At 55.0% G+C, this 17,229-nt stretch overlaps 1 protein-coding gene across 1 annotated transcript in view; it reads right to left on the reverse strand.

The window, feature by feature from the left end:
- Nucleotides 1-11,492, reverse strand: part of LOC105702196 (netrin-3) — an 88,028-nt gene extending 76,536 nt beyond the window's left edge. The window contains exon 1 of the mRNA XM_023432838.1: nt 10,214-11,492. Within this exon, the coding sequence (XP_023288606.1) occupies nt 10,214-11,492 (1,279 nt within the window). The remainder of the gene's footprint in view (nt 1-10,213) is intronic.
- Nucleotides 11,493-17,229: the final 5,737 nt, after the last annotated feature.

Genomic DNA, 17,229 nt, shown 5'->3' on the forward strand with positions numbered 1-17,229 from the left:
TGAATTACCACCGAGATATCGGTTTCGACATTGCGATCGGCGTGTAAAAGAAATCTGCCCCCCTCGTGTACCCCGACACGTGGTCGATTCGAATGCCCCCTCCGACTTCGATATCATCGCCACAGATCTCGACGTCGACTTTTACCTCGCCGCGGTTTCGCTCGGTTTCCCCGCATTAATCACGGCATAACATTAAGCAAACATAAATCGCTCGAGTTACACGTCCGCCCCGATAACTCGCTAATCGCGCTTACAAGCCGACCTGCCACCTCCGTGCACCGAAATGAATAAAAACCGCAAATAAAGTCAATAAACAGGTAAATATCACCGAAGTCCCCACTTAGATTTCCATCCTCCGACAAACCGTCTAAAGGTGCCTCCACAAAATGGTACACCGATAAAAATCCACGTAAATTTTTACAAATTTACTCGCCTACGTGAAAAACGTTAAAGGGAAAGATTACAAATTGAAAGAAGTATAAATACACGAATAGCATAAATACATAAATGCAATTTTACTGGGATTTATTACGCCATCGAAAACGAATTCGGCATCGAAATTGTATCTTGAAGTACGCGCAAATTATCGGTATAAAATGACCGCCACGTGGTCGGGCGTCCCTTTCGCGGATTGTGAAGGCACCCTTAGGCCCCGTAGACACGGCTCGAAAACGCGCTACGTGAACAGACCCTAAGCCGGGCTAGCCGTAAAGGTAAGGCGATCGGGTCCGCTTGTCTCTTCTAAAAGGCGAGACAAGTCAGGGCCATGTAAGGGAATCGGGCCAACGCGGCGACTCGCCGATCCTCAAACTGGTTTCAAATGTCTCCCCCATAGGATCGCCGGGCATAGAGTCGATTTTCGCATGCGCGACGTGCGGCCCCGAAAGAAAAAAAAAAAGAGAAAAAAAAAGATTCGCTATCGGCGAATTTCGAGGGAGGAGAGGAGCGACCCCTGCGAGACGGATATACTCAAAGGCCGCGGCGAGTAAAGTTAGCGGCAGGCCTGGGGGTAAACCGCGGCGGTTTGCACGCACCTAGGCACGCGGTTATTTCGGGCGCGAGCAGCAGCAGCCGCGCATCCTCGGCCCTGTTATTGTTGTTGTTGTGGTTGGCAAGTGCGTGTCTGGGGATTTAGCCAAGACCGTAGAGCTCCTACAACCACCCCCGTAAGAAAAGTTTGTCTATGAGGAAAGACAAGGGGTGGTTAGGGATCCCTCGAAAGGACGAGTCGGCGAGGTGCGCGGGGTAATCGACCTCCTCTCGGCGAGGGGAGGGGGGGATTTAAATCCGACATCTCGAGCGCGATCGGGCCGTTCCGCACGATCGCTCTTGCGGCTCACCTGGCGGGGGCCAAAGTAAGAGCGGCCGCCGCCGAAAGCGGGCCGCGGGCGCGCCTTTACGTAAGCCGTAAGGTGCAGGACGCGCCGCGCGCACCGCCCGCGGCAGACGGCGTGGCAGCAAGGCCGACGGATTTAATTATACGCGCGCGAGAGAGAGAGAGAGGGCCTACCGCGCGACCGGGTGGATGCGCGCGCACGCGTCGGACCTCTCCCTCGCGCTCATGCGGGCGGCCGCGCGTGCGCGCGCACTGTAAAAGGAGCGACGCTCCTCGGATCGTCGCGCCGGCCAATCAGGGATGCGGGTCGCGAGTCGCGTGCGCGCGCACCCGGCCCCGCGCCAGTCGGCGATCGCCCGCCGACCGGGAACGTCGCGGACGAGCTGGGTAAGTTCATATGAGATTATGCGACCGTACCGTTTCATATGCGTCCATATGCTAACGATCGATACGCAGGGTATCATTTTGTACACGCCGTCGGGGGATGTCGAGACCGAGCGTGCATTTCGGAGCGAGTAGGTATCGGCTATCCAGTTGGTACGGAGAGAGATCAGTTGCCAAAATACACACGAGCCGGTGCACCTAACCTCCCGAAATGCCCGGCACTCGGCATCGGAGAGAGCGCACGTGGGGAGAAGCGAGTATGCGTCGGCCGGGTGTGCGCAGGCGCGCCGGCTAGAAGGGGACGAACGCGAGTGCCGTGTCGCGGTCCTTTTCTCTCGGTGGAGTTCGCGGCCGAGAGAGAGGGAGGAAGAGAGAGACGGTTCCCACTCGCCGAGGCGAGAGACACGGATTCCGCGTCGCAGACTCCGTGTCTAGCGGGTCCGCGCGACTCGCTTCCCTTCCTTCCTTCCTTCCTTCCCGGGGAGTTTTTTCCCGAAAACAGCCGGACGGTCGGGGAAGGCGAAAAAAACGAGGAGAGGGACCTCGGCCGGCTCGTCCGCCATATTTCTTCGTCGCACGAGCCGGCCGAGACGCGAGGGAATTCGCTTAGGCCGCGGATGTATAAGAACCGCCCGAAAATACGGGGCGAGGCGTCTCTCTAGACGGCCACCGTCGACGCGGCGTCGCGACGCGTCGGGGGAGCTTTTATCCTCCCCGCGGAAAGAAGAGTCGGGTAAACAAGCCGAACTCGCGTTAACGTCGACTCGCGGATTCCTCGAGGGAGGGCCGAGACGTACGCTCTTAGGGCGAAAAACTCGAACCGCGCGACTTGGAAAACTCTCCAAGTCTTATTCTCTCTTTCTCTCTCCCAAGGTTCCGAATTCACGAAGATGTAGGATTATATCCACTAGTTTCGCCAGTTCCAGTGGATTTTCAGGTTCCCCGAGACTCGTCGCACTCGCGTCGCCGCTCGAATTAAAATCAAAATGGCGGAGGTTGCAGGAAGTCAGCGTCTTCGGGGCGTCCGGGCGATAAAGTCCTTTAATGCCGCCGAGACGTCGAACTTTACCCCGTGGAGACGGGGAGACGAAAGGAGAATAGCAGGTACGGGCAGAATCCCCGCAATTTGAGCGTCAACCTGCCTAGAAGACGCCGATTAAGAATCGAAACGATTGGCCCGAGCCTCTTCCCTCGGGACGGCAATTTCCCCTCGGCCAATTATCCACTCGCGACTCCATGAAATTGCGCCCTTCGCCCCTGCGCCCTCCGCGTCTCGAAAACGAGTGATTCCCTCCACGTCTGCCCGGAAGCGAGACACGAGGGAGCGGCCATCTTGTCGCGAGTTAATTCCTCAAAGAAATACCTTGATTCGCAGATTTTTGCGGAATTCCACCCGGTGGAAATTCCCCGAAATGAAAGAAGGCTAGCTCGGCTCGAAATCCGTCGAACGGAATCGAGAGATCCTGCGGAGGCAAATCCTGAAAAATGTGCCTCCCGACCTCGCGCGTCCCGATGATGGATGTCCTCGCACGGGCCCCCCCCCGTCGGTGACTCTTCACTCTCTCCTCCTTTTGCTCCTCTGAGGAGGCACCCGAAGAAGCGCGGAGAGGGAGAAGGAAAAAGGAGGTGAAAAAAGAAAAAACCCGGAGGATCTGTCGGCGCTCGTCGAGTTCGACGGTTCCTTCGGGGTCGAAGCGAACGACGGGGGACAAGGGGCTCTATTGGACGCAGGTAATTAGTGCACCTGTAGGAAACTGTCGCCCTTCATTTTTCCCTCTGTACCTATCCCACTGATATTAAATTTTCTTTCACGTCAAAGATGCGTCTCCGTCCACGTTAAAACTAGGAACAAAGTCCTGGAGAACGTGCGAGCGAAAACAGCGGTTCCTCCCGAAGAGGAAGAAAGAGAAGGAGGAGGCAGGACCGCGGAAGGAGGGGCGGGGGTGTTTTTGCGACGGTCGCACCCCAGCAAAAAGGGAGGAGGAGCCGGCGTTGGCAAGAAGTATCCAATTTAAAATGGAAATTACGGCCGAATATTTGGCGTATCGCGACGTCGCCGACGAAATGGCCGCGAAATTAAAACGTAATTTAATTCCGCCCCTCCAAGGGGGAGAAGGGCCGCCCTAACCCTTTTTTTTATTTTTTATTTCTTTTCTAAGTGGATTTCGCGCGGTGGATTACGCGCTTCCGGCGACGAAACGTTACCCGGAAGGTTAAGCCTCGGCGAGGGTCTTGCCGTCCTTAGGAACGGGCCCCGAGGCACGTATCGTGTTCCCCCCCGTGATAACCAGCCCAGTTTAATATTTCAATCGAATTCCCGACTCGAGTTTCCGAAAAAGGAAAATGCCGATGGACGGAGGCTGGAGGGCGCCGAACGGACCTCGGGAATCGTCGCCAGGAATTATACAACGAGGGGCCGACGTTTCGACTCGCGGGATCCTCGCATATGCGATTATCCCGTGCAGTGGCATGACCCTGGTCGGCGTCATCGATCGACTAATGGGGCAGTCTGCATCGGCGGGATCGGTCCACCAATAACAGAAATAGCGTTAATGGCGTTAGGGGTCTATCGGCGTATATGGCGTCCCATGGCCCGGGACTAATGGCACCAATAGAATTACTCGCGCCGAGGGTACCGATGGCATTAGCGATAACAATGGAGAGGAACGCTCCCCCTTCGAGGAACGCGAGGAGGAAGAAAACCGGTGATGGAAGGTGGAAGGTGCAAGATGAAAGGATTGGCACCGAGTGCATCGGGTGCATCGGCGCAAGAGAGCGGGCCATGTGGCCTAAAGCGCGTGCATCGGCCGCGGACCCGCGGACCAAAGAGATGCATCGGTGCAGCGATGCACCGAGCCTCCTCCGGTACGAGGAAAAAGGACGCTCGCAACTATCGTCAGAGAACCGCACTCCCGATTAATCCGTTCCCCGGTAATAATTGCATCGAGTATTACATACAAGTGGTTGGTGAATTATCAATTAAATTTCCCAGGGGCGATGATCCCTCGTAGAGATCATTTCAACCGTGGATTTAAATCCCTGTACCCCGGGGAATTTCTGGTATTTTTTTTCTTCTTTTTTTCCCTTCCCATCCGACTGAGATTATTCGTTAGGACCGTGAATTATTTCTCCGTGGTACCGCGAATGTACACAGGCGGACGCGAATGCCCTCTTCGGGAGTAGTATGCCGGTCACGGGCACAGGGTAGGCATTCATGTCCACCAGTGTACCTACGAGTACGTCGACCGGCACGTAACATAAGAGGAGATAGCATCGCGCCCTCGACGCGGCTTAATGCCCGTCCCGCGACTCCTTACGACGGGGACCCCCCGCCCCCTTCGCGCGCCAACCGGGGCATTAACGTCCACCAGGTAATCCTTCGACCAACGGGTCATTAAGGAGTACCTTAATGTCGCGCGAGAGGACACGCGGTGTTTGCCGAGAGTGCAAAACATCGCCCGATGGCCCCACGTCGGCTTGACCCCTCTTAGCAGTCGCCTCCTGGTACACCGGTGGACATCAATGCTTTGAGGTTATGTCGGAGATGTACACGCGTCGATCACGGTACCAGAGGTACCCTGACACCTTGACATTACATCCTGGGTACATGATTGATAAAAGCAAAAAAAACTCTACCCTGAGAAAAAATATCACTCGACCTTATTTCCTCGAGATGAAGAATTAATATCATGTCAAACCATTTCGTTCTTTTTTTTCATTTTTTTTCTCAGGGTATTATCTACCAGCAATTACATTGATATCGACGAAGCGTCGACAGAAAAGTCCTCTTTACGGACGGGATCGAGATTTAAGAGCCGATCGATAACCAGTCTTTTTCTTTATCCTTTCTTATCACCCCATGGTGCGACCGAGTGACACGCCGGCTCGCCTTAACGACGCGTCCGAGCTAATGATACATTGAATGAAGAGACGTTTACGGGGGCCGTAGATCTTGCATCGAGCGCAAGTGGCCCAACCGGAGGCGTGATTTATTTTTAAAGATCGCGCGAGGGAACTCGCGCCTCCACCTCGCGAGATAACTCGCGCATTCACCTCGCGAGTCCTCTCGCGTAAAGACACCACGTGGTCGATGGGCGCGTTAAATGAACTCCCGCCGCGAGTATCGGGGAGCGGGCCGGCTTTTACGCGAGTACTTAACGTCGTCGGGTAGTAACTCTCCGCACAACGGACTCTACGCACGGCGGAGTACTAATTTGTCAGCGAGCTCGCCGAGGCGACGGCGGATTCTTAAACGCGCCTCCGAGGGTCCCTTATTGCGACCGGGAACTCCGATAATGACGGTAGAAAGTGTGAAAGGACGCCTAGGGAGACAGACGTATACGCGGGGAAGCGAGTGCGAGGGAGAAGGAGATACCTATACGCGGCCCGTTACCCGATTCAGCCTCGTCAATGGCCCGACGTACAGCGACTTGCGCAACCTCGGGTATGACGACGTTACTCAGGTGCCGGTATAGGCCTGGATAAGAAGTTATTAAATATGCTTTTCGAGAGATCTCGTGGAAACATTTCGGTGCGAGGTGGAGAAGAGCCTTAACGTAACTGCAGAACACGTCACTAATCGATGTGATGCATTGGGGGAGGGGAGAGAATTCATTTGGAAATTGCACTCGTTAGTCTCGCGGGATTCCGTAGTCAGTTCGATGTTAAGAGACGTTAAATTTGTCAGGATTCAATCTAAGGACGAATCGGCGATCGACTGTCGATTCTGACCGAGTGCAACCTCCACCAGAGGCCCGGCCATGCGTAATCCCGAGTAACCTCTCTTTCCCCACGTGCGTCCCCGTGCGAACGCCGATCCCCATAGCGACCGCTTAATTGGAGAAGGATCCCCGTAATAAAATCGTCAAGTGTCCCGGTCCCCCAGGGAGGCTTTCGTCGTGGAGCGAATCGGCAAGCCGGACGACGGGGACTCTTTCGAAGACTCTTTGTGCCGTCTAATGTGCACCCTCCAAGAAGGGCGTCACAACCGACGAGATCAAACCGAGGAATTAAGGGCCATATAAACAGGAAGAGAAAAGACATAGGATTTTCCCTCGAGGTGATTTTTTTATTCTCAAAATGAACTGAAATCACGCGCGGCAGGTCGGCATTCGGACGCGCCTTTAAACGTAATTAGACTTCGTAATCTCGCGTTATCTCGCGTTATCACCGATAAATCTCCCCGCGGCTTTACCTTGCTTTTAAACGCGGCAGTTTATGGCGAATCCGCGACTTCCCGCAGCCGCTTCCCCGCGTTATTAATCCGAGTATACGTCGGCCCGGAGCCGCGTTCCCAAAGGCGACCGCTGGGTTTACGCCGGTATTTACAGGGCTCCTCCTTACCGGCGCTACGTGGGAATTACGAGCCGCGGCGAAGCGGTACCTATCACTTGCTCCGGTTTCTTACTTTCCTCCCGACCTTATTATTAGCTTCGCGCCTCGCAATCGCTCCTTCATGCCGGCTCTCGCGAAATTTCACCGAGCGCGGTTTCCCTCCACCCTAACTGCAGGTCGAGGATTCGCATTAACCGTATATTTAAATAATTCCTCCGAATTTGAATTTGAAAAATCAACACCGCCGCACCTAACAGGGCCAAAAATTGGCATCGACCATGCCTCCAAATAATTCCTTCGGATTTAAATTCAAAAATTCGATCCCACCTGTATTAATAACTAATTCCTCTAAAAGTATCTCGTGAAAATTGAGAGAATAAAAGAAACTAATAGTCCGCGTTGACCAGGAAACAGAGAAACGGAGCCGGATGTAGCGGAGTGCGTAGTTTCCGAGAAAGTCGGCGCTCATGAGTGACGGGGGAGCATGCGTCCCTTGACAGGCCTTTGCGGCCCTTCCGTTGCGGGATGTGGACTCTAATTTCACGTGAAATCAACGTCGCCTACCGGGACCGGGAACGAGCTCTAGAACATCTCCCTCGCAGCGTATCCGCGGAAATTCGAGGCGACGTAATCGCGCGCGTTCCGGCCGCGCGGTTTAGGGCGGGCGTAACACCCGGGCGAAAACGGCCGCGGCGGGTAAACGCGTGCTCGAGGACACAATTTCATGGCGGTAAACGAGCGCAACTTCATCGGGTCAAATTAACGCAGGGGTGCGTCAGCTTGGGGGGGTGTCGAAGGGAGGCATCGAGGTCGATCCAGAAAGGATCGAGGAATAATCGAAAGAGAATCGAGAAGGTCCTGGCAGGAAGAAAAACGCCGAATCGGACGACAAGGGTGCACCTTAGAGACTCGCGTCGGGGATGGCTCGAGAGGTCCTTTCGAGGGTCCGCGGTGACAAAACCGTGCGTGAGAAGGGGACCTCGAATAAGGATCGCGGTCCGATTTTATCGGCTATAAAACCATTATACGCGTCCCGGATGACGGGGGACTCCGTTTCCAGGACACCTCCAGGACGCGTCCCTTGTACCGTAATATAGAGGGTATACTGCACCGCCGGGTATAATCTCTTCCCCAGAAGGACTAACGTCCTAGCAACGGCCAGACTGTCAGAAACAGTTGTGAGGTGTCTTACATGATATACATGATACACATGATACACATGATGTACACGTACTTTCGATAAAGCTCATTATTCAGTACACGCGTTTATCTCCCTGATTTTTTACAATATACCAAGATTTCATTTTCTAATATACCGAGCCTTTGAATTTTGACGTTCGGGAATTTTTCCTGCGTCCTTTCAGGGACAGGACCTTCCCAGATTCGACTTTCGGGGCTCGAGGACGCTCCCGTCGCGGCTAAAGGGGGCGCCTCTCCTTCGGGGAGAGGCAGAGGGCTCGAAGGGCTTTGCGAGGGAAATTGGCGCGGCTCTACCCGGGAGAGGGCTTCCTACAAGATTGATTGGACGGGCGAAACAGTTTCATCGATTCGAAATGATTTTAGAGGGTCGTCACCCCAAGTCTGCAATTTTCAGGAACGGCCGCTGCCGCACGTAGCTCTGCCAATGACGCTTCGCTGCTTCCCACCCCCGTTAGGGGTGCACGAGGGCGCTTGATGTTTACGGGGTGAATCGTTTCGGCGGTTTCCTCCTCCCGGGGGATGTGCCGTAATAACTTTAAAGTCCGCCTCTAACGGGGAAAAATAACGCGCTACTGATCGAGCCCTAGGTCTCCAACCCCGTAGAACAGCGGCGTGAAAATAATCTGCTTAAAAATAATATACCCCGACCACCCCAACGAATATCAGATTTTAATATCGAGAAGCCCGAAGCGTCGCGGTATACTTAAAAAATTGGCACCTCGAGAGACATCGCACCTGTCGCCGATGCCACTCGAGGGCGGATTTTGGACCGCGGCCATCTCCATTTTGCAGCAGGTGCGATAAATGACGGTAAACAAAGCCGTGATAAATCCGTAAATAATTTCCCAGGGGGAAGTTGGACTTCTGGTACCCGATTCTCGAGTTCGATCGATCAACTTTCGCATGCAAAAGTTCATAATTTCGTATACGACATTTAAACGTTGACCAATGAGGCGACTTCGCAAAGATGCAACATTTTTCAGGCGGATCTATTCGGATGCGAAAAAAAAAAAAATATGAACTCTAGAATCGGGCCCCAAGTCGGGGACGAATGCAGCGAAGGATCTTAAAGAACGGGGACGTGCTCCAGATCTTTGTATTGTTTCCCCTTTCCCGGGTGAATTTCTCGCCTAATAAGATGGGTCTCGTGTTTGTGCTTTTCATTTAGCCGAGAGTCCCCATTAAAGGAGAGACACGGCAGACCGAGTGGCATCGGGCGCGCTAAACCGGGCGAGCACTTTCCGCCCGCCCTGGTGGGATGGAAGCGAGCCAACAATCTCCTCGACTGGACAATATCCCCGAGGATTTGCGTCTCGTGCCAGATCCGAGGGAACCGGAAGCCGCGATTTCTCGAGTCTACCCCCGGTCCATCCCAAGGCAGCCGCAAGGCGGTACGGGAAGCTCGAAAACTCGACACGAAGAAAGCGTCCCTTCCAAAGGGCCAAGTCGGCCAATTAAGCATGTCCGCCTCGAGTTACATAAATCTCCATGAGATCCAGAGGCGTCGATTCACCGAGGGGGGTCGACTTTCCCGATTCAGGACCTTTATGCGGCCCAACAAAAGCCGGGGGGAGGACCTTCGAGGGAGCGCCCTCGTCGGCTCCATTCAAATTAATATTTCTTAATTACCATTTCCCGCTCGTGTAAAGGCCTCCTCCTTTGAGGTAATTAAATGCCCGCTCCTCTATCCCGGAGGAAATATTTCCCGGCGCAGGCGAGCTTCAAAGAGGCCTATTTATCAGTCTCAACGGGAAACCCGCTTCCCGAGGGACCGGGACTCCTGGGTACCCCGGAAACCAGGACTCGAGGTCGCGCGGACGTGTCTTCTCCGGAACGTCGAGTCTGGACTTATATACAAAGCATTGTGCCGACATGCCGACATCCCCGGGTACCGCCTCGAAGAAGAGGCCCCAGAATCCCCGATCCAGGGTGAGGGTATAATGGAAAATCTAGACTGACCTTTGCACTCGTTGGCGTCCCTCGCAGTGGCCCTGGCCCAGGGTCGGTCAAAGTGGAAGGGCTTGCACCGCTCGCAGTCTCTCCCGGCGGTGTTGTGCCGGCAGTCGCAGACGAGTTCGCCATCCTTGCCGGGGATGCACCTGGAGGCGTGTCCGTTGCACTTGCACCTGCCGCCGACGGCGAAGTCGGAGACGGCGTAGTGATGGGCAGGGGCGGGCGCGGGGGTGGTGGCAGCGGCGACGAAGCTCATCTCCTGAACGTCCAGGGCATCGTTGGACTGCATCTCCTGGGGGGCGATCACCTGGTGGACGGAGGGTAGGGCCGTGGCCGCGGAGAGCAGGGCCCCCTTCTGGCTCTTGAGCCGCTCGTCGCGGTCCCTCTTGGGTCCCTCCTCGGAGCCCAACTCTTCGACAACCTGAGAGCTCATCTCCTGGGAGGGCGGCATGTAGAGTCTATTAAACACTACGCGAATGTCCGTCGCGGTGACCCAGTCCTGGAGTACCGGGGAGTTGTCGAAGTCGGGGGCCGAGGGCCTGCCCTCGAGGGTGCTGAAGGCGATGCGACCCACGGGGCCCAGGCCGTCCCCGCCGGTGTAGCGATGGCTGTCGGTGCACCGGGCCTCCTGCTCGTTCGCCTTGGTGATGGTCGCGCGGTTGGGTCGCCCGTAGACCCGGCGACACTGCGACGAGTAGAACTGGAAGGGCTGCCAGGTCTTGCCGTAGTCCATGGACTTGTAGACGGCGATGGAGTCCGGCTTGGCCGCCTTCGGGCAGAACTGCAGACTGACGTAGGTCAGCTCGTACTTCTTGCCCAGGGAGAGCGTCAGGGTGACGTTGTCGGGGGGCGCGGAGAAGCTCTGCGAGGAGACCAGCGGCTCGCTGCGCCAGCAAGTCACGTTGTTCGGGTTGTTCAAGTCGGTGAGGTAGTTGGCCGGGAAGCGCCGTTTCGGGGTGCCGTCGTCGCAAACGTGGCACTGGCCTACCCCCGTGCCACCCGGGACCTCGGGCACGTCGCAGTACCGCGTGGGACCTCCGCTGCCGCACGTCGAGGACGCCTCCACGGCCGCGCCGAAAGCCGCGTTAACGAAGTCCGGGATGCATCGGCGAGGCCGGTCTTCGTCGTAGCAAGGGTCTGCCGGGCTCTGCTGGCTGGAGAACATCTTCGCGAAGCCTTCGACCTGGCCGCTCGCGGCCGTCCTCGCGACTAGCGCGGCCACCAGGTGCAGCGCGACCACCAGGTGCGCCGCGACCCACGCGGCCCGTGCGGTTGCCGACCTCATCCTCCTCTTCGGGGCTGATCGAGCGAGGCCTCTGCTCCTAGGCTGTCCTCGCCTTCCTTCGCGACGACCCGGCTAGCGGGGCCGGCGCATTCCAGGGGTCCTCCGGGAAGAGCCCTCCTTCGGGATGCCGCGCTCACATGGGGACCGCTTTACCACTGCTCGGCGCGACCGCTTTTACCGACCCTCGCGCTGCGGCGCGAGATTCGCCGGGTTCTCTCGGAAAGGCGAAACCAAACCGTCGCCGTTGGTCTTTTCCGGACTGTTCGCTCCTCCTCTCCTGCCTTTAGACCGGATTCGCGAGAATTTCGATTCCTCCTCCTCCTCGCGGCCCTCTCTCTCGCGCTCTCGGGCACTCACGCGACGCGACTCGCCGACCGACACGAAGCAAGGCGCCAAACTCGCGGTAGACTCATCGTCGGACACGCGTTTCGAGGGGGAGACGAGGCGACCGCGTCGACGCGCACCGGGAGGCGATCTCTGGTCGGTCCAGGATGAGGCATCCGGAAGACCGAGCGGATCCCTTGCGACGACCGGCTCAGGGAGGACTCGGAGATACACCCACACTCCACCGTGTGGCGGCTCGCCGCTAACTGAGCGCCGAATGGCCCGAGTCCTCCCTGCGAGCTCGCCCCCACCCCCGCGGCGGTCTACTCACCGCGCCAATCAGCGTCCTATCCCTGCTCGCCCTGTACCGTGCGGGAGAGCGACGCGGACCGACCGATGCCGGCTCCCGCCGAGAGGGAGAGAGACGCCGCCAGGGGAGAGGGGAGCGCGGCGAGGAGGCCCCAGAGGGATGCTGCGCGATAAACGATACGAAACGTCCCCCGACCGGAACTTTTTGCAAGATTTATCCCGGGATTTTCGGCGCGACAGGACTCTTCGTAAGATACACCTTTTCTAATAAATAACAAATAACGCTGAGGATATCAGGACGAAGTCGGGATAAAATCCGTATAAAAGGCAGGAACTTTGGGATCCACCACGTGGGAATCTGGACGAGATGCTTTTTGTTCGATCTCGCGACTGGCGCTTCAACGAGCTTCTCAGGCAGATGTGCAACTGCCTCGTGATTGAGAAATATAGCCTCATTAATTAACCAGGTCTCGTGTCGGATGGAATTGGGGCTCTGTGTTTCGTCACCTTGTTAACACGTCCTGTAACGCGCGGTAGGAGTTTACTGCGACCGGTTAACGTTATTCCTTTTTTTTTTCTTTCTTTTTCCCCCGGTAAGCTCTGGATCCTTTAACGAGCTTCTGGTCACCTGAGGATTCTTAACGATCTCGGGGTAAATACGTATAGGGTTCTCCTCGGAGGTGGATTTTTAACCCCTTGCCTTACGATTTAAATTCCAATAGCGCGTGCCATTAACAACAAAAATTGTCGGTCGTGCATCGGAGCATTTCACGGTTTGGCTGAACGTTCAACGTCTCTCATACGTTTTGTTTACATTTGGCTCGATTGACATACCACGTCTCTCACACGTTTTGTTCACATTTGGCTCGATTTATATACCACGTCTCTCACACGATATTGTAAGTTAAGGGATTAAAATCGTTCCGGACAATCGTTCGCGGAGAAGATTAATTACTCCGTCCGTCTGATTCGGAATTCAACGGACAACTGTTTTCCCTGCGAAATTAAACGGAACGGAATCTGCAGTCGCACGCGCTCTTGCGTGACTTGTTCGCAAGCCATAGGTCGAGTCAATTCCGAACAATTACGAACTGCCAGTCGAAGAGCCAACGGCGATCGGTTACTCGCTTGGAAAGTCCGTCGCGGATTACAGGAGCGACTTAAGGATAACGCGACTCGACGGGCCGGATCATTGAAATTTCTCGATAGCCGCAAATGATATGCAACAAGTGTCTCCGAATCCCTATTACTTAAACCCTAACGGGGCGTCTATCAATAATTCATCCCAGGTTTCGCATTCCTAAACCATGACAGTGGAAATAGGTTGAAACGGTAGACGAGGACCTCCTCCCAGCAGAACCGGCGCCCCAGGGGTTCCTCTCAGAAAAACGTCCATTTCGGCATTCCCAGCAGTAGCTCGGAGGCGCACGCCGCGAACGGAGGAAAGTATGAAATTTATCGCGGTACTTTATGGAGTTAAATGTCAAAACTGTCGTCGCATTTCTCTTTTACAATCGCCCTGGGGTACAGGGAACGAGAGGATTAGAGGAATCCCCGGTATAGGAGGCCGATTTGCATCGTCTACCGCTGGACGGGATGAATCGGTTGCCGGCAACAATCCGCGACATCCGGTCTCCTTTGTTGAGTTCCACCTCCGGTAGCCGGTTCCAGGTAGCCGATTTTCCGGCGGCGGGGAAAAACGCGCGGTCCCCTGGGAGGAAAAATCAAAACACGCGCCGCAGGGGCTCTAGGAAGCGAGCCTATAATTACGAGGAGGCCGAGGCAGGTGGCTGGAATGCTTTACACGGGCTCTTCCTTTTTCAGGCCGCCCCCGCGTGGGCGAGGAGCGCCGCCCCCGACTTCCGTGGCAACCTGACGGGGCAGTCGGGCCCTTGGCGGGGCGGTCGGGGGCGGCGATCGCGGCTTAAGGATCTCTCTTTCTTTCTCCCTCTCTCTCGCCCTCCCGGACGGACGTGGCTTCGGCTAACGGCATCCATTAATCGAATTAATATAATCTGCGGAGGACGGCTCGCGGCACGCGGCCAGCCGTGATGGCGTTCCTGACTCTCGGATTAGGCATTCGGAGGATTAAAGTTTTAAACTCGACGGCGAGTGACCGGTCTCAATGTGGCCTCGATGAACGAGTCGCTCTTTATATCGCACGCCCCCGGAGGCGAACGCCGAGCGACCAGAGAGAGGAATCCGCACCTTCGTTTCCGGTTGTGCGCTCCTTCTGCCTCGATGTGATCAATTCCATCTGACGGAAGTCCGGCGTCGTCGAGCTCCATTTTCCTCCGCCATAACGTAACACGTAATGGTCCTGAATAGGACGGGCTTTAACCCTGGCAAGGATGAAATGCTGTGTGTAATAATTATTTACAGTATCTATATCGACTGCGGCGATCAAGGGCGACTTACCAGGGTGCTCTCAAAAATAGTGGGCGTCTTCGATCCGGGCTCACGTGGTCCCGGTCACCTTCAGACCCTCTCATCGCCATAAATCTGCCGGGTGAGGAATTATCCGCATTCCTAAACACGGAATCAGTGCGAAAACATTACACCCTGAAGTGGTACAAAGCCAACTAGTTACAGCAGGAACTCGTGTTCCTGGGTAAGGTCAATAAATCAAGCCAAGACTTCGGCATCTCGAGGTACCAAATGCTCCCAGCTGGCTATAGGTCGGTACAATTTCTACGCCGAGGCCTGGTTTCGAGGTTCGTCCGGGTTATCCGCGATCGTCGATCACGTCCCAGGACACGTAAAAAAGATAATCCTGCTCGAGCGGGCCTCGACCGCCGAGCGACCGCGGCGAGATTGGGTGCCAGACCGAAATTTCGACCCTGGCCAAGGTTCCATCGTTCTTCCTCGACTCTTGGTCGGGCCCAGCATTTTGAAACGGCTCGTAGGTCGAAAAATCGAGACACTCGGCCCGCTGCCGCGGCGGACGAGTAATCCCACGGAACGCGAGATTCGTGCCGACGTCTCGGATGCCGGGATTACCTCTCCTGATCCAAGCTGGACCGCTACCGGGCGCCGAGAAGCCGAGGACTTCGGGAACCGCTTTCGCGTAGCCCACGAGTCGTTCCTTCTTTCACTCGGCCTTTTTTTTTTCCCCTCCTTTTCTTCTCAGAAACCCGTCGGCGGGGTTCACTCGTTTCGCGCCGAAACGGGCCGAGTTATTGGAGGACGTGGCATCGATTAGCTGAAAAGATAAAGCGGATATTAATTTTAAACACCGATACCCGCCGGGTCGTCTCGTTAGCCGTTCTCTTATCGCGCGGAAAGGACCCGAGGAGCCGAATTTCATCGCGGCGAAATGAGTGACTCGAGGCGAGCGTTATTTTTAATTAATTGGCGATCATTCATTAACTTTATAGGTCCTCGATTCTAGTCGGTTTAGGTCGTTATGGCCGAGATACCGAGGAATGTAGTTTCCGAACGGAGCGCGCGCGCGCGAGAATTGTCATAAAAATCATAACCTCACCTTGTAAGCGGGTTATAATTTACCTTCAGAACTCGCATCAAGCCGATCATCACTCGCTCATATAATATTCGCTTTATCGCGCGGGCAATATATATGCAGACGTGCGCAATATCCCCGCTGAGGGAATTTGTTGACATTCCGTATATTTCCCTGGGTGTGTGTGAAAAATCGTAAAACACTTTTATCACCCGCCGCCGCGACTGCAGCGCCGCATCCGGACGCCTCGCAACAAGTTGAAAATGACACTAAATTATGACGGGAATTTGTCAGCGATAAAGAATGTGATAATGAAACCATGAAACGCATAATGGAACGTAAATTACAGTGATACAGTTACCGCGGCATGTTAATTACCTGCGACATAACCATAACCACCCGTACGGCCGGTTTCTCGCAGGAGCGAGTTCCGACAGAGATGAGTTGGGAGATTGCTTACGGGCAGGATCGTGCGATTGTGGGGATTGTCAAATATATTTCACCACTTTATTTATAGTTATTGCTTTATTAACATAGCAAAAGGAGCGGATTTCCACGTGCGCTCTAGAATTGGTCACAAAGTCTTCTCATCAATTTTCAACCGTTTTATAAACATTTTCCGACGCAGTCGTCTTTTGGTTCGAGGCAAGTAAAGTAATGTGCACGCGGGGTAACGCAGTTTACGCCGTCCTGATCGCATCGCGCAACGCCCCTGGTGGTCGATGGCCGGACTTCATCCCGGGCCCGCCAGAAGTGTGCGAGCTCCTATCAGAAATTTGTTGCGCTGCCCTTGGGGGCAAAAAATGGTGAAAGCTAGCGTACGAAACCAGAGGGCAGCACAGGATGCGATCGCATGATCCTGCCCGTTAGCAGTCTCGCAACTCATCTCTGGCTCCAGCCGGCGGTGACGCCATCTCGCGGAGACACCGCGAAGCTCGTCATCACCGCGCGAAGAGGAGAGCTCTTCGCTCCTCGCCGCTCCTGTTCACCTGTTAACCGGAGCCGATCTTCGGGGTCTAAGTTTTGCAAAAGCCCGCCTACAACGATCGAAAAACGTGCTGAGTCGGCGTCCTCTTCGCGTACCCCGCGGCCTTGAAGTCCAAGAAGACCTACCGCCGCATGGGTCCCCGATATATGCCGGAGTTTCTGGCGTTTAGATAATAGATTACGAAAAATCTTTTCAAGATCCTCCGCACGGGACGTGGACAGAGGTCGGATGACTGCGTACAAAGAGGGTCCACTTGGCGAAACCGAGGTTGGTCAAATAATTTATGGGAGCTTTCCCCCTTCTTCGTGTTGCACGGCGCGATGGGACAAAGAACAACTCGCCTCCTTTGCGAACGAAATGCTCCTGGTAGGAGGCGTGCCTCTCATAACCTCCAATAAAAAGTAAAAGAACTGAATACGGCATGAATATGCAAGCCCGCAAGGATGGAGACTAAGGTTGTGCATTTACAAGGAATGCGAAAAAATTGATTAACCTGAGCGGTATATCAAGATGGGAGATACTACTGGGGTGAATTGCATTTACGCAGTGACCCCAGGCTGTTAGTCTGGAGAGATCAAGAGGGGGGAGCTCGAGTGCCATTTGCAGGATTGCTCTGCAATCGCATTACTTTAATAAAACGATTGGCATCGATTAAT

This window comes from Orussus abietinus, unplaced genomic scaffold (genome assembly GCF_000612105.2).
Source record: "Orussus abietinus isolate OABI.00-Male unplaced genomic scaffold, Oabi_2.0 scaffold22, whole genome shotgun sequence".
NCBI lineage: Eukaryota > Metazoa > Arthropoda > Insecta > Hymenoptera > Orussidae > Orussus > Orussus abietinus.